This window comes from Macadamia integrifolia, chromosome 3 (assembly GCF_013358625.1).
Source record: "Macadamia integrifolia cultivar HAES 741 chromosome 3, SCU_Mint_v3, whole genome shotgun sequence".
Classification (NCBI taxonomy): Eukaryota; Viridiplantae; Streptophyta; class Magnoliopsida; order Proteales; family Proteaceae; genus Macadamia; species Macadamia integrifolia.
In genome coordinates this window covers 7,196,510-7,216,514 of record NC_056559.1, presented here as the reverse complement: position 1 = coordinate 7,216,514, position 20,005 = coordinate 7,196,510, and the positions used below count along the sequence as shown (strand labels likewise).

General features: G+C 37.8%; 1 protein-coding gene across 2 annotated transcripts; it reads right to left on the bottom strand.

The window, feature by feature from the left end:
• Window positions 1-223: 223 nt before the first annotated feature.
• On the bottom strand, window positions 224-15,182 carry LOC122073612. 2 transcript variants are annotated; one of them, XM_042638209.1, is made up of 8 exons: window positions 14,596-15,182; window positions 13,589-13,957; window positions 13,229-13,488; window positions 11,823-11,940; window positions 11,155-11,526; window positions 10,848-10,979; window positions 2,985-3,113; window positions 224-2,862 (listed from the first exon to the last, which is right to left on the bottom strand). In XM_042638209.1, the coding sequence occupies exons 1-8, from the start codon at window positions 14,737-14,739 to the stop codon at window positions 508-510; spliced, it is 3,879 nt and encodes a 1,292-aa protein (XP_042494143.1). In that variant the 5' UTR covers window positions 14,740-15,182; the 3' UTR covers window positions 224-507. The 2 variants fall into 2 exon arrangements, with proteins under 2 accessions (XP_042494143.1, XP_042494142.1); XM_042638208.1 differs by having other exon boundaries at window positions 11,823-11,964; window positions 14,596-15,181.
• Window positions 15,183-20,005: the final 4,823 nt, after the last annotated feature.

Below are 20,005 nucleotides of genomic sequence, written 5' to 3'. Positions count from 1 at the left end.
AAAATCCATCAACCAAATTAAACCACTAGTTTGATTAGCTTCCCAGATAAGAAACAAAGCTCCAACTTGAGGAAATGGGTACTTAAATCTCAAGGATCTGACCAAGGAAGTGCACCCAAATCTACTATCTTTTAAACAAGCGAATTGCCTCGAATTTACAACATAATATTATTGTCCTCAAATGGAAAGCTCTATAAAATTCTAGATAAAAATGGCTCCTGAGTTCATGTGATGATCACCCAACAAATACCTTAATTAGTAATAAAGGCTTACCTCATACAGAAAAACCTTCAACAATGTACCACTCTCGCAATATTTTCTCTACCAATGGGGAAAAAACAATAAGACAATTGAAATGACAATCAACTGAAGAGAAGATATGCTAAAATTGGGATTCTTGAAAAAGATTATTGTCTATGGAATTACAAGCTCAATCTTTTATAACCAAATTAGGGAAAGGGGACCAAATTCTCTTCAGCCGCCTCCCTCCACCTTCTGCTTACTGTTTCAGAAGAATGAAAACCTTGTTCCATTACTTGACGCGAACAAACTGTATTCTTCAACATTTGTCTCCTTGGTGCAAGAATCAACTCGAGCAGGACCTGCAGGTGAATTCAGGGGAAAATCCCCTAAAGTGCCTTTTTTCAAGGACACAGGATTACAATTGTGTCCTGTTGCCACAGCTATTGGCCCACCAAAATGGAACAATGAGAAGTTTGTACTGTCATTAGGCAATTTAGCAGTGTGCCCAGGCTTTCCATCTTCCCCATGTGATGGAGTCTCCAGTAAAGCCTGGTCATTTGGAGCTGGCCCCTCAAGAGAACATTCACTTACCACTGCATCAGCTAACTTGGTCACTCTTTTTTCACCAAATAATCTAGAGTTCTGGTTCTGGTCCTTTGGCATCAAGCCTTTGCCATTATTAACAGGTTGGTACACTGGAAGTGGGCCAACATTAAGTACAGGGGTTGTCAAAGGTTGTAGACCACTGTACTGCATACAGAAGTGTGAAGGTCCGTTTGCTGATAGGCCATAACCAAGAGGACCTGTGAAGAGATAGCGGTTTGGTTGGGAAAATGGAAGTAGCCCATTTGCAGGAGCTGCCGACCAAGAAGCTGGATGTTGATGGTAGTACCCCATTGTTGAAGGTGCCGGAAACACAGGGAAATGTAGGTTCTGGTTATGGATTGGTGGAGGTACACAGTGTGGCTGAGAACCCATATCAAAGGTGACTCTACCACTATCAGGATTATGAGCATGTTTAATGGGTGGATCCCCAGGAAAACTACCTCCTGACATGCTGGTGGTAACTGGAACTCCCATTTTCTTGCTCATAAGGGACTCCCTTCCGTTAGCATTCCGCTTGTTATCTACTGCCCCATTCTGGCATTCAAGAAAACCATTCTGACCACATGTTGAAGCATCTCTTCCATCTGACTGTTGGCTTGCATCTTCTGAATCTGACGTAGACAAAGATTCCACATTTTGAATACTTGAAGAGGCTGAACTGCTCTCTCCCTCACTAAGACATGAAGAGCAGTTATCTGAGCTGGAAGCAACGTCCTTTGAGTAACAAGGAGATTTGTCTCCCAAACCAAATCCATTTTGGCGGCCCTTCTCTATGCCCTGGCTGGCGTTTTGTGATCCTCTCCCAGTATCATCCTTTTGACAGGTATCGTAATTCAAACCACCAGCTTTTCCAGAATTTTCAGATTGTTTAGATGAGTACACCTCACCGAGTGACTCCAGAGGGTTATCAGGTTGTTGCTGCCCAGACCTAACTCCATTACATCTACCTTCCTTACATTCATCAACCTTGAAAGTAGATCCCAAGGTAACATCAGAATCTGAATTGTTGCGAGGGTACTTTTTCCGTGATTCAAGAGGCTCCCAGACTTTCTTTGTGTGTAGAAAATCTCTACCTGGAGTCACATTGCCTGCGACCACCTTGCTTTTCGTAATTACACAGTTATCCGGTATGTGACATCCATTATTGTACTTGTTACTGCGAGAGAATGGCCTGGATATATCTGATGGAGAGTCTAACTTGTTCACAGTTTTGACTTCCCGGCATGATCTGATGACAGATATATGTGAGCCATCCTTTGACCTGTAGCCATTATTTTGATTGCATCCACAGGAACGGTAGTCATATCTATCGCGCATCCTGTTGTTGGAGCAGTGGTACTTTTCACCAGACTTAAGGACACCGTTTTTGGTGTCGGACTTCAAAGGATTGTTTCTTGGTTGTCTATTCCCATTGCTGCATCTGTATGGATTTTCCACGTATGCATCAGGTACTCTAGGATCAGATTCATCAAGTAGAGGCCCATCGACACTGGTAACTGGAGTTCGGCGTCTATCACACCATTTGGAAGCTGGGACTGACTGAAATTCTCTCCTGAATCTCAGCTTCCGCCGAGAAGATTTCGATTGTTCAATTGTAAATAAACCATTCGCATCCCTTACATTGACTTCCCCATCTGAGGTGTTATACACATGCCTTACGCTATCATCTTTATAATTATGCATTGTCAAATCCACACATTCATATGAGAGCTGTTCATCTTGAATATCTTGAGGAGGGTCGGCTATCGAACTATCTCCAGTATCACCAATTGAATCGCCTGAATTGATAGTGTTACTTGACTCCTCCTCACCAACCGGTGATTGTTCTTCCGTACAAATATCAGGATTCAGAGGAGTTTGCTTTGAATCAACACACTTCGTTTCTCTATCCTTTTCTTTCTCTTTTATTCTCTCTTTCCTTCTCAACTTTTTCTCTTTTTCTTTCAATTTCCTCCTCTCCTTGCGGTCTTCTTCTTCACGCTTTTCTTTCTCTTCTTCCTCCAGAAGCTTGATCTGTAGAGGCAAATGGTGCATCAGGCAAGGATGTCTCAGGAATTGAGAAAGTTCTGCTCATTTTTGCTGACAATTGATTCCCAAAAGCAAATCTTATCCTAAATTACAGAGTATTAAAGTACCTGCTTGTCAAAGGTGATGATTTCTTTGCATGCAACATGAACACGCTTTTCCAGCAATTTTAGGGCAAGACAGAGAAATATGCTATGGGCATTTTGACGGGCTGTTCCTTCTCTAAAAGCCTTTTCTACCTGAAAAGGGCACACTTTAGAATTAACTACTTACTTGCTGAATTTGGGTAAACATGAATTGACTCAAACTATGAAATGGCATTTACGTGGAAGTTCTTTTGTTCATTAAGATTTTCAGTCAGCAGACTTGGCACATCCATTGAAAAGAAGCAATGGTAGAAGTGTAGAACATCTTTATATCCTTTACCATGGATGAGCAAGAGCATCTTTATACACCATTCAACATCCCAGCAAAAATGTAACTCCCATCAATATATTTTTCACCATTTATGGGCTGTATCCTATGGTTACCATACACACACAGCTGCGGATTATTCATCTAGAAAGTGCATAATGACGGTCTCAAAAGTGGCCAAAACAATTTGACCGGCAATGGTCCACCTTTGCCCTAGCTCCCTGATGCAGATCAAATAAGGAGAAAACAGAGAGAAGAAAGGAAAGAGAAATCAAGGGGGAGAGAGAGAGAGGAGAGAGAGCACATAACTCACGTTTAAAAAACAAAACAACCCTATTCCATAGTCAAATCATAGGTGAGGTCTAGCATCTTACATGTATTGATAAAACAGAAACAAAAAACTCAAACTAAATAAAATGTAAGTCTAACGAACCCAAACTTTCTACTTGACTCAAACAATTAAATAGTAAAACAAATAAGAAATTAAATAGACAGAGAACCCTGTATTCTCTTTAGAAAGATTCGTAAGCTAACTCAAAACGAACCTTATCTCCTCCAAACTAAGTCCCACTGACGTAGATCAAAGCATGAAGAAAAAAAGGATCAAAACAGAATTCAATAAAAAAAATATTAATCACGAGTTACTGTTCACATGAACAGTGCAAGGAGGTTTACTTGTAATATTTGTTACTTGCAGTAGAAGAGTCTCAGAAGATCTTGTGGGACCCAAGGATAGTTTGCGTTGGAAGAAAAATGCTTCCAAGATCTTTTACAGTTTGCTTTTTTAGTTGGTTTCTAATTCTACGTTTAGTAATTTCTATTTTTCTGTTAGCTTAGACTTTATTTCTTTGGTACTTTCCACTTTGGTAATAGCTAAGATCTTCGTTAGATTCCTGTACCAGTCTCAATATTGCTTTGTAAGAGTTTCTATTTTCCTTTATTTCCATTTTGGTTTTAGCAACTATCACTATATATGTAATGGACCACTAAGAGTCCTGGGAACGATTTGAATGAAAGGGAAAAAAGAGTTGTTTTTACAACCATGCTTCTGTGAAAAACAATTGCTCTGGGAGAGAGTGTGGTGAGAAGCCGTTGGTGAGAGACCCATCCCTATTCTTTCTTTCCTTCTTTATTTTCTGTTTATTCTTCTGTTCTATTTTATTTTTCTGTGATTCAGCCTATTGCTGAGAAACATTCAAAGGCCTGTTGCTACCATTGAAAGTTATTTTCTGGACAGCCTATTGATCCTGATTGTAGGATGAGTTAACAGTGCCTTATTTCTATATTTCTAAATTACCCTCAAATAGGGTAAATTTTATCCAACAAGATAACTTCTTAACTAATTGCTAATGAGCCCCACTACTAATACTAACTACCTAATTAAAATACTAATTTTGTAGACCCCCTTGGGCCTAAAATTTGGGCCTTAAAATTGAGCCCATTAGAAAATAACATCATCATAGGATTTCAGTCCTATTGCGTTGGCCTTCGGGATGGGAGTAATGATTAACAGGGACAGCCGGGGGCATTCGTATTTCATAGTCAGAGGTGAAATTCTTGGATTTATGAAAGACGAACCACTGCGAAAGCATTTGCCAAGGATGTTTTCATGCTTAGCGGGGCTATCGAGTTATCTTCTACCAAATCCTTATTACATTGTAGTAGGTCTGGTAGTGGATTGCCTTGCTGATGGACGTAACGCACGTGAGTTGCGTGTAGTATACTATCAAAACAAAAGATCAAAAGCACTTAAAATTGAGCCCAATAGAATAAAAACACTTAAAAGAAAAGCAAATAACCATATACTATCAAAACATCCCAAAATAAAGATCAAACCACATCCAATGGTGGTGATCATATTCCTGCAGTATTCTCTTCTTGTTAGAGAAACTCACCCTCGAGTTTTATATAATGAGTGGATCTTTAACAAATGATCAACATCCATTCTTGACCCTATGATTCTATGAAATCACCTATCATACCACAATCGAAAGGTACAAAATATGCAGTAAGGAATCTATTGTTGAAGTTGCAATGTGGAAGGCTAGAAGCAAAAATATGATTGGTTCAATCGAAAGATCAATCAGTTTATGCTCCTCCATGGGTGGTTATTCAATGATAACTAGAGCCACTTCGTATTTGATGAGGACATCACTTCAATATTTAGGAATTATCAGAGGAGAAGCAAACATATGCAGCCACATGTCACTTCATTATGGCTAGATGACCAGCATTATGAGTAGTTATTTTAATATTTTGTTGTACTAATATTTGGGGCCAAAGTATCTTATTTTGTTGTTGTGATGTTATTATGTCGTAGCAATACGGGTATTGGGTAGTTGTTTTAGGAAATAACAATTTTTAGGTTTAATATGTAGTTACGTGGGTAGTTATTTTAGGAATAACTATTCTTTTTTCTCCAGTTTGTAGGGACATTTTCTCCCAATTTGCTTAGTAATAAAATTCTGTGTGTTTGACCACAAAATATATATATATATATATATATAAATGTTATTAGGCCCCTTTGTACTCATGATAAGGAAGACAAGGAATGAAAATAGGGTTGGAACTTGTGAGGTTTTCTCCCATTCTCTACAAACCTTGGTGTGAAGCCAAACCCCCTTTCTCTCCCTAACTCTTCCCTCTTATGCTACCACCCTCTTAGTCCCAATTTTCCTATTTTTTCCTTAAATTATAGCCTCAAACACAACAGGATTCATCATTTAACAGAAAGAAAAACTAAGGGCATAATCTTTGGAGTTAGGTAGTGATTCAACACTTATTCACTGCTTTTTAACCTGTGGGACAGCAAACGGAAGTAATGATCTATCATGTTTCTCTGATTAAATTTTCCTTTGAATACTTCAGATAAAATTTGTAGGCAAGCCTTGGCACAACGGATAAGTTGCACTACTGCAACCAGTTGGTTGCAGGTTTGAAACTTGGAAACAGACTCTCCTGTGAAGCAGGGGATAAGGCTGCTTACATTTGCCCCTCCCAGACCCTACGGTAGTGGGAGCCTCGTGCACTGGGTTGCTCTTTTATACTTAGGATGAAATCCTACACACACGATTTGTTTCTTTGTTTATTTATGGCTATACTAGTTAAGAATCTCTGCATGTATGCAGAGATGAATGAGTTGGATACCTTTCCCAGCCTTCCTACCTTTTTAGTTGGGACACTTTTCTAGGTTTCCCAAACCTGTTATGCACCAAATTTGGTATCAGAGCCAGGTTCCAGGCCTTTGTGTCCTCTTAAAGCCTTCCCATTTGTTGTATGTCAACCCATAGTGGAGCCTAATACCAACCACATTCCAAATAAGAACAATGGACTTAGATAATTTGGCTGAACAGTTGGGTCACACAAATGCCAGATTGGATGAGATTCAAAACCAGTTTGAGGCCCAAGATATGCGTGTGAGAACTATTGGGGCTGCAAGGCAGCCTAGGGAGCATGTTCCTAGAGATAGGGAAAATGAATTCAGCAAGAGGATGCCGGAAGACGGGATGGAAATCAAAGGAGTGAAGTCCCTAATGACCAACCACGTCAATTTGTGCGTGATGTAGATCATGCCTTCAAAATAGGGTCAAAGTGTTTCAATGCTTGTTTCGAAATTCAGGCCAAACTTCCAGCATATCAAGCCGCAGGCTCCAGGCTATTTTCCCAGCTTGCGTGGACCTTTCTTCTGTCATGGGTAGCAAGGCTGTGGAGTGAAAATTTGTTTCCATTCTTCCTACCTTGGTCAGAAACTTCTGGAAGGTCTCTTGGGCAGCTGTAGGGGCCTCGAAGGAGCTCCATCGATTTCAGTTTTGGCTTCCTTTTAGTCTTTATTACTGCCTTGGTCAACAAGTTACAATGGACAAGAAAAAGAGTTCGATTGGAAGAATTAGAAGTTGTCATTGATTCTTTTTTCTTGTTAAACAATTAAGTTCAATTAGGAAAGTTTGAGATAGGAATAGTTTCCATTTTTGTACTTGTTTCCTTTTTATTTGCTTTCTATTTTGAAAAGGCTTCCAAGACTATTTAAGGGAATCGATACCAGCTCTTTGGGACGGGGTTTTGAGTTAATGAAATTTAAGTCAATCTTCATGGCTGAGAGAATCGATTGAGTGGGTGGGGATGCCTCAAACTTTGAGAGGGTGAGAGGCCTACATCTATCTTCTTATTCCCCCTTCTCAACCTTCCATCAATTCTTCTTTTCCTATTTGTTTTCTCTTTATCTAGGGTGTTTCAGCATCTGATCATCAATCTTTGAAGGCCAAAATCAAGTTCCATCGGTTGGTTACTGCTGAGGTTTTTCAGACCAACTCCAAGACCTGCGGTTCATAGTTTTCTCTAGAAACTGAGGCAACTTCGAGGGAGCAAGTCTCAGCCCCTCACCAACAACTTGAGGTGGGATTTGGAGAAGTTGATCAGAGTCTTCAGACCATCAGGAGAGTCCCTGCTGAAGCTTCATCCTCATGTTCTTGAAGATTTCCTCAAAGTTCCCTATTTCATGACTTCAATCAAGAACCTTCATATCTAAGCAGCCATCCATTCTGGGCCCAATTTTGGGGGTTTTTTTGGATGAATAATTTTGGGGGTTTGTTAAGGCCTTCATAACACACCGTCGATCATGATTTCAGCCCCTCCAGGGCAATAGTTCAATGGTTTCAGAATTTCACAGGTTTGACCTAATTTGTGACCTGCGGCTAGGGGTATTACTTTGTTATTTGCTGTGTTTCTTTAGTAGGACCTTATCCTACTATTCTTGGGCATTGCTGGATATACAAAAGGGATTGTTAAGCATTGGTTTGGGTCCAGTAAGCTGATTTTATATTCTATTGGCAGACCTACAATTAGTACCTGGTTTGAGTTGGTTAGTGATCCAGTATGGGGTTTGGTTGTTGAGACCTAGCCTTACATTAGTGCATAGAGAGCCTATAGACGACATAGGTTTCATTACCCACCAGAGGTCCACATCATTGTTATGATGAGACTGAAAAAGAATGGGAAATGCTTGACAGAATGCCTATCATGTATCCTTTACTAAATTTCCATGAATCCTAGAATGAATTTTCTGCACTAGTATTTTGGAAATTTTCATCATTTATGGTTGTTGTTAAATCTGATTTTTTGCATTATGTGTAGTCAGTTTTTTTAGTAGACCTCCCAAACCCAAATTTACTTAATTCTTAGACTTGTATCAGATTTTCCAAACCCGTCCTGCGCCAGTCTTCCATCATTGAAGACTTGTCTTTTTGCTTTTCCACCCCTTGCTCAACGACTAAGATCAATTTATTGAACAAAGATCCCATACTATCGGTTGTGATAAACAACTGGAACTTAAATTCTTCACATTGTTGCCGAGTTTCTTTGATAGATGCTTCTAGTGTTTGCAAGTTCTACTGCACGACTTGAAGTTTTTTTACGAAGAGCAAACAAGAGAGTGGGGTCCATGATACTTATGATTAAGTTTGGCTTTGATACCAAGTTGATGCAGATCAAATGATGGAGAGTTTGCTCACGGAGGGAAAGAAGAAAATAAGGAGACGAGAGAGGAAAGAAAAGAGAAATTGTGGGAGAGAAAAAAGAGAGAGCACACAACTTGCTTTTCAAAAACAAAACAACTCTATCCCATAATTCCAAATTGGGGGGTGAGGTCTAGCCTCTAGCATGTATATATCAAATAGAAAAAAGATATCAAATAGATATCTAACCAACCTAAGCTTTGCACTTGATTCAAATAATTATATAATAAAAGAAATAACAACTTAAATAGATAAAGAACCCCTTTCACACGTAGACTCTTTAGAAAGAGGCCTAAGGTAAGTCAAAATGAACCTTATCTCCTCCAAACTAAGTCCCACAAATGGGATAAACTTTATCTAACAAGATAACTTCCTAACTAATAACTAATGGGTCCCATTATTAGTATTAAATATTTAATTAAAATACTAATTTCGTGTACCCCCTTTGGACTTAAAATTTGGGCCTTATAATTGAGCCTATTAAAAATAAAAACCCATAACTATATACCATCAAACAACAACAACAACAAAAACAAACTCAGCCTTATCCCAACTTAATGGGGTCGGCTACATGGATCCATACCACAAAATAGAAAGAAGTCCAAACAGAAAAAGGAGGAAGGAAGAGATGGAAAGATGAGGGTAGGAAGATGAGAATAAGCAGCAAGAGGCACAACCAACAAGTTAGGAAATTCTCAGCTAAATGGGGTCGGCTACATAGATCCATGCCCTCCAATAGGCTCTAGCCAAGATCATACTTGGGACAAGACCACGAGACTATGCAAGTCATTTCTCACTACTTCGCCTATGGTCATTTTAGGCCTGCCCCTAGCTCTTCTGGCTCCCTCAATCTAAATCAGATCACTCCTCCTTACTGCATCCTCAGATCTCCTTCGAACATGGCCATACCACCTCAAACACTTTCGCGAAGCTTGTCATTGATCAGGACAACTCCCTAATCAGCTCCAATGTGCTCAAAATGAAATATCGCACCACAAAATGGTGGTGATTATATTCCTGTGTTACTCCCATTCAACATTATAATTCTCATCACATTGAAGTCATACATTCCATTAAAGGAAGCTCAATTCCAAGCCTTGTGCATGATCTGCCCTATGCCAATCCCAAAGCCTGATTTTCAAAAAGAAGTCCCTTGAAATACTAGCAAACCAGAATCCATAAGAAATTGAATGGGAAGCTTCAAATTTGGCAGTCCTTGCGAGGGGATTTCCTCAAAGCCCAACCATAACAGGCCACATAGAGTGGTGGAGTTAAGCAATGAGAGCCTTTTCTTTTTTGGTGGGCTGCCGATCAAGGAGAAAGGGAATAAGCTGCATCTCATTGAAAGCATCAGATCAGCCTATTTGCTGGTGGTGCTACTGTTGCTGGTGTTGGCAACGTTTTTGTTGCCAGCATGGGAGACCCCTGTTTCAAAAGGGTTTCATTTCCACTTCACTCTATCACTTGAATTGAACTTATAATTGCAACCAGTAGAGCAATTAATCCATTTGACGTGTCAAAATTCTATTAAGGTTTTGATGTCAGGTTAGTATTCCTGAATTCAGTCTATATGATTCCATTGCTATATGCACCCAAATTCTTAGCATCTTCCAAAATATCCACTTAGTAACCATCTCCCAAGTTAATCTCCTTGTGCCAAACAATAAAGGAAACTGTGAAAATATTATTAATGACAAAAGCATGAAGGTTGCCAAGACATTTTCACTGTTAAGACCTGCCTAAGTAGAGTGAAGTGGAAGAACAGGATTCACGTGATCAGCTCCAATTAGTTGGAATAGGGATTGGTATGGTTGAGTCGATCAACGAAAAGACATTCATATTGACTTCAATTACTGAAATAGCCATCATTAGGGAATGGGAGGCACTAGAAAATCAGGTCTTTCCTGATTCAGATTTAAGCTCCAGCAGATATAAATGAAACTCTATTTCCCAGTGCATGAAGTTAAAGAAAGATACAATTTTATTTGATGTATGAATAAAATAGCAACAACAATTAAGTATGACACTTCCCAGTAGAATACGACATACCTGTTCTTTGAATATAACAGTAGCAGCATCTAGAAGAAATTCTCGAGCAAGTTCTGGACTCTTCGCATGCTTTTGAGGATGGTAGCTTTCTCCTTCCAGCTCATTTCCATCCTTATCCATGGAATCATCGTCCTGCATGTACAAATGACAACATCCACAGGAAAATAATAATGGTCAAAACTGTAAAACACTATAGGCAATGAACATTTTCGTAAAAGAAAGCAGCATGAAAAAAAATAAGGAAAGAATAGAAAATTAAGGTCAACTGAGAATAATAGAAATCAGCTAGTGAAAGTCCTAGAATCACCTCTTCTTCTTCAGCTTCTTCAGCATGCTCAAAAAACCTTCTGATACTATCTCCTTTCGTTATTGTTACAAATCCATCCCCAACTACAAGCCTGCGATGGACACATGGTTGACCCTTCAGTGCATGGGCTTTAACAGAAAGTTCCGTGCAACGGCCATCTAGTTTCCAAGCCCTCAAAGTAATAAAACATGCACTCAAACCACCAAGGTCCAGGCCATTCACTTGAGCACATCCATTCATACCAACATCTTCAAACTCTATAACGTCAGATTTTCCTTCTCCAGTTCCAAGAGCCCATTCAAAGTGATGGTATGTTCCAACAGTGTCTACGAAGGATTGGTGCCAATCAGCGTGGACAGTGTCATCAGATACCTGTGAAATGTTAAAGCATGGCTTCAGGTCCCACTGGTCAGAACATCAAGACAAAATTTAACAATTCCAATAAGCTCCTTAATAACAAAATCATGTTCCACAACCTAGTCCCAAAACTTAACAGTAAAATAAATAATATTTATGTATAAGACGGTGCATAAGAATCTAACAAAATGTAGTTTACTGGACAGGCCAAAAAAGTTGAAACATGAAAAAGAAACAAGGAACCACCCACTATTGATGGCAAGGCAGGAGGAAAAAATAAGTTTGTTGCAGAAAATTGCTCCAGAAAGCACCTCATATTGGAAGGCCGTGTCTGCGACACAGAACCAACTGGTGCAGCGAGGTTCCTTCCGGATGCGCTTCAGCTCCTTCAGTTCCTTGAACTCGCGAATAACATTTCTTCTGCAATCTCTGCAAAACCTCTTGCTGTCAAACCTGTGACATGAACATTGAATTCTTAAGACCGTTAAAACAACCAACTACGAGACAACACACAAAACACCAAATGCTCCAGTTAAGGAAATCGAGATAATCGTAGATGTGGGGGTCTGATGCCCCAAAAACGAACTTGGTGTTCACCAGAAACAAGTTTGGGATTATTGAGGAGTAATCAGTGTATCCAATCTCTTGCCACCAAAAATAAAAGTCTGAATAAGACAGTAGTTTGGCATGACAAGCTGCAAAAAGCCAGAAATTTGGTCTCCCCAGGAGTACCACAGCACCGTGATTTTCTCTAAAATCATACACATTCGTCCAATTATCCCATACTTAAAAGAGAATTTGGCAATTCACTATAAATTTAGTTCTCATTCACATAAAAGTAGAGGGGCAGAATGAGAAAGATTTGCAGACAGTTTCTGAAGCTCGACTCTTCACAAGTTTCAATTCATAATACAAATCTTTTTTCTAGCAAGTAAATGAAAAGTATGCACATGATCATTCGTTACGATTGGCAGTAAGCCAATTTTATAACCCCTATGTTAATTGGTCCAAAACTTAATTTAAAAAGAAAAGTGTATAAGTCCAAGAAAATTCCCATTTTCTTACTTTGATGATGATTGGTTCAGAAAGTACAGTAGCATGGGTCAATGACGGTGAGAAAAAAGAAAAATGACTAGAAATTTTATTTTTCTAGAAGCGGCTTCCACAAAAATATACCTTAATGGTGGAGAACTCAAAGCCTTTTTTTTTTCTTCTCCTTTTATTTTAGTTTGAGGGCAGGGCAGGGCAGGGCAGGGCAGGGCGGGGCGGGGCGGGGCGAGGGAGGGAGGGGGAATTTGACATACTTTCTGCTTTTAAAACGTAGCAGAAGCCAGATAGGTTTCCCTTGCACCTAAATCTATGCATAAATTATTAATAAACCTTTCTATTGCTGCTCCAATCAGAACCAGGTAGTTGCTAATGGCCTGCCTAATTGCTCCATCATCCAAAATCTTTGTTTTAACATAAGCCATCTATTAGAGAATGCTAGGTATTGTGAACTCTGTTCGGATACCAGTTGCCATATAACCTTGAAGTCCTCTAAATTGTAAACTTTCCCAGGGCCATGAGGAAGACATCTTTGATTGTCAGAACTATTTAGCAGAATTTCACAATTTCCTAATTCCCACTGCCCATCACATGTTTATTCTCATTAGCATAACCTTATTGACATGAAGCACTAAACGATAAATATTTAAATCACAGACCAAAAGCCCACCTGTACATGAGCCTCTCTATAAAATCCTCTTCCTTCATCCGTAGAAGAGAGCGCCGAGTATCATCCCCTAAGGCTGACCAGAAATCCACCAGTGTGTCACAAGAAAGTCTGGCAGTATGGAGAGCACATGTTTCCCTTATTCCATGCCCTCTACCATAACTAGCTGCTCCTTGGCTTATCCATCCCCGACCTCCACCACCACAGGCATCAGGGTAGAGCAATTCACGCTCCCGCTCTCTTGCACGTGCACTGTCAAAGACCTGAAATAAAAAGGGGGGAAAAGGTCAATACCAATTAAAAAAGACCAACAATCATATGAAACAGGTATATAATTGGCTGATCAAGACTCACTAAACCTACATTTTGGATTGCCTTGAGCGATTTGGCGCTTAGAAAGCAGTCCAAAAGTGTCAATAGCCCATCCCTTGTTGCAGCCAGACCTCCCCAAGGGTGAACAGATGGGTCTTGGATATCACCCTGACAGTTCGAACGCATTATATTGCCCCCACTATCGTTCTGGATTTTTAGGGCTCCTCTATTACTGGGTTGGATCCCAGCGGCACCTTCCAGCTGCAAAGACTTCCCATACATGACAATCTGTGAAAAACCTTCAAGCAGCAACCCATTGCATCTAGAGCAGTAAAGGCTCTTACGAGCTTGCTCAAAGAGTGTCTGCTTATCAATCCGCAGGAGCTCTTGGCGGGCTTGAGGTGTCAGCTCACTCCAGAACTACATCACAAGTATAGGGATCATGTTGTCAGTGACTGGGTCAAAGTATAATCGGTTTGTGAGTTATCCATTACATAAAAGATAGTAGTGAAAGGAAGCCAACATCAATTCTTCTACATTAGCTGTGAGTTTAGTCATTACAGTCTTGTTATTTCCAATCCCAATTGCAGCAGCAAATTTATCATGTAGCATCACATAATAAGGGAAGAACGAATTTAGGAAGGAGGGAGAGGAAGGTTTTGCAAATATAGGAATAACGTCTGATTGTAACCAAATATAGGAATAACGTATGATTGTATAGTGTCTCCTTCCTCTTGTAAAAAATTCATCGCTTCGCTGGAAAAGAGAACCGCTGAAGCTCCTAATGCGTGCATATACATGCAAACGGGATCTGACAAATCAAATACTAAAAAATCTAATAAAAACCCCTCTTCCAGGGCCATCAGGCAACCAAACACGCCAAAAAACTAAAAGAACACACTGAGTCTATCATTAGAAGTTTAGAATCCAATTCAACACTCACAAGCGTTCAACTTTATTTCACAAAGAAACCAATAAAATACTAAAACGAATCACAAATTTAATTGAAGCGACAATCCTGACGATCAAAAATATATTTTAGAAACAAAATCTAGCACCTTCTGCAGCTGATCGAAGGTGACGTCTTCGCTATGCTTCGACCAGATTCCGTTTGCCGAAACCGATCCGTCGGAGCATGAAGACGAATACTTCGTGGATGAAGCAATGCTGAATTGAGCATTTCTCTGCGTTAGACCGGGCATCTTCAAGTTCTATAAGATCCTTTCCTCAGTCCTTCCATCCCTCCTTCAATTCCACCGGATTCAACATCTGATATATATCGAAATCCAATCGGAAGACCATCACAGATGAAAATCCAATACCAAAATGCGCGATGCACGCTCGATTACGTTATAGAGTTCGAATATAATACCCATCCAATCCGAACGAATCGATCGGGAGCTCTATCCTGTTTGTTTCGTAATTGGAATGCGATGTTTTTATCAGATCGGATGTTCCGAAGATCGGAGAAAATCGATTTTTTTTTTTTTTCTTTTTTTGAGATTTTGGGAAGAAAAGGAGGCTGCGGAGGGGGTTTTGTTGATGAGGTTTGTTGCTTTGTATTTTTGTGTTGTGTTGTCCAGAGAGAGAGAAGAGAAACCAACATCGAATGCCCCCGTATCGTGGGTGCACTGCTAAAAGCTGAAACAGAGGGGACTTTGGTTTCTAATTACTACTGGAAAAATTAGGACATATGGGTCAAACAATTTTGACAACCTTTTTTTTTTCCCCCAAAAATATTTATATGATAATATATGATGGATGAAATGATGAAATTTCTATGCTCCCACGCATGTAATGATGATGACATCTTCTTATATATTTTGTTTTTATGGTATTAGATGACGACACCTTTCTTTTGAAAAATAAAATTCCTCTCCAATAATTATACTTTTATAAAAAAAATAAATAAAAAAAAAACTAAGTATCGTATCATATATCGACCAAATTGATATGTACGAGCTTTAAATCGAATGTAACAGATTTTGATACTAATTATTATATTGATATCAATATCTATAACCTTGATATAAGGAACATATAGAGCAAAAGTGCACTAAGGGCCCGTTTGATTTTGTTTTCTCTTGTTTCTGTGTTTAAAAAACATATAAACGATTTTTTGAATTGCAAAAAGGTGTTTGATTTTTCTGTTTCCCGAAACATTTTCAACAGTATGATCGAGTTCAAGACATCAGTGAAGGTACGATGTTGTGGGAATGCAATTCACGAGTGAAGGCATGACGTTAGAATTGTAGATATGCTTTACCATGTTGGAATTGCCGCATCTGGATAGTGAGAAGTTTCAACAATTATTGGGTTGGGGTTTGAGTAAGTCGAGTGAAGTATTGAGTTTTTCACAATTTTTATCGCTCTCACTTGTTTCTAGAAACAGAAAAACAACTCTAACTTTTTTCTTCATTCCTATTTCCAAACACATAAATAGACATAAATTTATATTTTTGTTTCCAAAATCAAGTGAAACAAAACAGAAAAATCAAATGGTTTTTTTGATGTTTTTCCGTTTATGAGCATAGAAAAATGGAAAAACCGTTTCTGAAAACAAAATCAAACAGATCCTAAGTGGTGTTGAACTTGATCTCTATTTCTTGAGGTATGTTCCTTTGTTAACTTAGGGAATAGGGATCATTCCAACACCAAAGTGCAGTTTTCCACGTATGAGGACATGCGAATCCCAATTGTGTAATAGGGGGTGGATTTTAATGAGTATATACAAGGTCCACATGTGAAATGTGAGAGGGTGTGCATATGAATTCACAAATTGATGTTATAGTAAAAAAAAATTCAGATGTAAAAATATGTCATTTATAATGAGACCTAAGAGCCTTATAAGCTAGAAAGTATAGAAAGGACCTAACCCACTAATATGGAGTCCTTACATTACCAGCAAAATAAATAAAAAAATATAGTCCTTTATATGACTATTTTTACATTGAATTTAGACATAAGATGCAAAATATACCAAAAGAAAGGAATCAAAAACCACAGCCAGCGCATCACCTCTGAGGACTCCTGTCTAAAGCTCTAGAACCGTGATTCCCATTTGAAAACCAAATGTATTTAAAATATTGACATAAAAGAAAAACGTTGGTTCATAATTATAGAAACCACACGAAACATTAATGTTATTTCATACATAGATTAATGTTTAAAACATTTCAAATTTAAGGCTCTTTTTGGTAGTTCTTCAGTTCTAGAAACGACATTTAGTGTCAAAAATAGAATTTCAGTTTATGCGTCAAAATGTTGATTAAAAAAAAAAACGATGTTTAGTGAACCTGTTTAAAAACGATTACCTGAGTTTTCATTTTTATGTATTTGAAACGAAACGGAAACAACGGAACAAGGTTTTTTCGTTCCATCATTTTGCATTTCTAACTGATTTTTTTTCCCTTTTTGTAAAAAAAAAAAAACCAAGTTGACACCAAACACTTTATTCCCCTTTTTTCGTTCCCATATAACGAAAATATGGCAAAAACGTTTTTTCTGAATGACTACCAAACGCAGCCTATGAATTAGTTCATGTATAGGTTGATATTGTTTCAAAATGATCTGAACATAAGCAACATTGCGGATTTGATGGGATCCAAGTTTCATAAGGATGGACAAATATGGGAGAATTTCTTTTGTTGAATTTGATACTAAGAAGATTTTTGGTTCTACTGATGATTATGAGGTATTACATATGCTTAGGGTCCGTTTGATAACATTTTTTTCGTTTCTGTTTAAAGAAACAACAGAAACATAAATTTTCGTTTATAGAAACACAAACAAAATTGAAGGTGTTTGATAGTCATGTTTCTGGAAGTTGATAGTAACCAATGAAAAGAATGGCCACAAGTCGTTTCCAGAAACGGCGAAGCATGTCGTTTCTTGAACTATAAATAGGTAGAAATTTCTATTTCTATTTATGAAAACAAGTGAAACGAAACAGTTTTATCAAACGTCTTTTGTTCTGTCAAAAATGACAGAAACGCATTTCTTGAAACGTTATCAAATGGGCTCTTAGATTTCTAAGTAAATATCACATATAAATTAGCAAAACATTCAGCTAAGAAAACTATGATAGGCTCAGCGTTAATGGTCTCAAGTTGTAATCTCTCTTTCTTCCTGGTAATCTTATTACGTACATGTTATTTTATTGATTAAGATAAATATTATATCATCGTGACTCTATGATGGACAATAAAAAACAAAGGTTTCCCATCATAGATTATGGTAAGAAGTTTTCTCTGAGCCTTTTTACATCGACTTTTTTTTTTTTATTATTGACTTGTTTTCCTCGCTTGACCATGTAGGTTCAATGTGGATCATTACCATTATACGTGTTGTTATCGATGTGGCATGAGAGATTTCCTCATTTTTTTATTTTCTTTTTTTCTTTTTTTAAATGAAAAAAATCAAACGAGAACACTAGAAAAAGGGAGGAAATATTTGAAGGTACAAAAAGGCTCCGAGGGGGCCGTTTGATAACATTTTTGCCGTTATAGAAACAAAAACGGAATTAAAGGTGTTTGATAAGTCATGTTTCTGGAAGTTGATAGTAACCAGCGAAAGAATGGCCACGAGTACTTTCCAGAAACGGCCACCTGAGTCGTTTCTTGAACCATAAATAAGTAAAAATTTATATTTTTATTTATGAAAATAAGTTAAACGAAACAATTTTATCAAACGTTTTTTGTTCCATTTCTGCCATTTCTGGACACAAAAATAACATAAACGTATTTCTTGAAACGTTATCAAACGGGCCCATAAAATCTCCTAATAGCAAAAGACCTAATTTTGTTGCGTAGCTCCTATGAGTCAGCCCCTTAAATCTTAGGACAAATTCCTCATACTCAGTGAGATGACCTTTTTTTCTTTTTTTTTTCATTAACCTTGAATATTATTTGGAACTCAGAGAAACCTCTGGAGTTATATTAAAGATGAATCCAAGACAATTATGAGTTAAAAAAGACACAACGAAAGAACTCCACAACCACATGCAACTTGTGAACTCGCAATTAGCTTCTCCAACTCTCTTGAATAACACCAAACTTCCACAATATACCGATGTAATGGGGAACCATCTCTAATCACGATATAGGGATTGAATTATACATCTTCTCATCATAGATAAGGGTTTAGTAATCAGTATCAGGATTGGTATTGGTCTTGATCGATACCAATCTAATACTGATACATATTGGAATGTATTGGTTTGGATGAGATGGATCTACCACTGTTTTGCTTAAAAAATTGATTTTTTTTACCCTTAATTCGTATCGATCCACTGATCTAGGATTCGTCAAGAATCTATATCAGTCTCTACCGATATTAATACTAATCAATCGATCCAGTTAATCCAATACCAATTCCTCGATCCATGCTAAAAAATCATGCTAGAATACACCAAATTGTTCTTAAAAAAAAAAAAAAAATTTTTTGGTCATGAATACGGTGAGAGCTCAAATTAGTCTAATAGATACATACTTTTCAGTTGACTCCATTTGTGTTGTTCTGATTTAAAAAAAAAAAAAAAAAAAAACACTGTTGAAATGTCCATTCTTTTACCATGTTGGCCGATTTGTATCGATGTTGTATTAGTATCATCGGCTATATGCCTATACGAATTAATATTGGGCTCCGACAATTGATACCGATATATACTATACTTAGAACAGCCCCCTACACCAAGAGTAAATTAATTAACTTTTTTTTTGTTCTTGCCACATAAAGTGAAAGTGGAGTAAATTAGGTTAACTCACCCTTACAGGTAATCAAATTGTGGCTTAAGCGGTTAAGGGGCTGCTCACCCTCTCACTTTTTATATTGCATCTTTATCTTTCATTTATCATGTTCCATTGTTCATATCTTATATATTTCGCTTTTCGTCATTTCTCATATCTTCTTATTGTTCTATCTATTTTTAATCCAGTTTTCCTTACTTTTTTATGTTTTGATTCATATAGCCGACATCATTAAGTTGGGATAAGACTATGGTTTAAAGTATCTCCGATACCGATATGATACCTTTCGATACGTATCTTAAATTTACCTGATCAATACAATACACCGTTACAATACATTGAATTTTTAAAATCCATTCATAGCGATATATATATCCTACGATACATACCGATATGCACTAATACACTATCGATACGTACTGATACTCTGTGAAAAATATAAAATCGAGGTAAAATATATGTTTCGGTATGTATCAGTGAATATTTGTATGTATCGATTGATACGTATCGATGAGTATCAATATGTATTGATCAGTACGTATCAGTGAGTATCGGTACATATCAGTATATATCGATACAGTGCGCTTCAGTCATATAATGGTCAATATGAATATTTTTTCATAAAACATTATTTTTTGAGAGGTTTTTGTTCCAAAGTTGCTGCCAACCATATTTTTCTCTAACTAAAGTAGAAATCAAGGTTGGGAACAAGGATTTTACA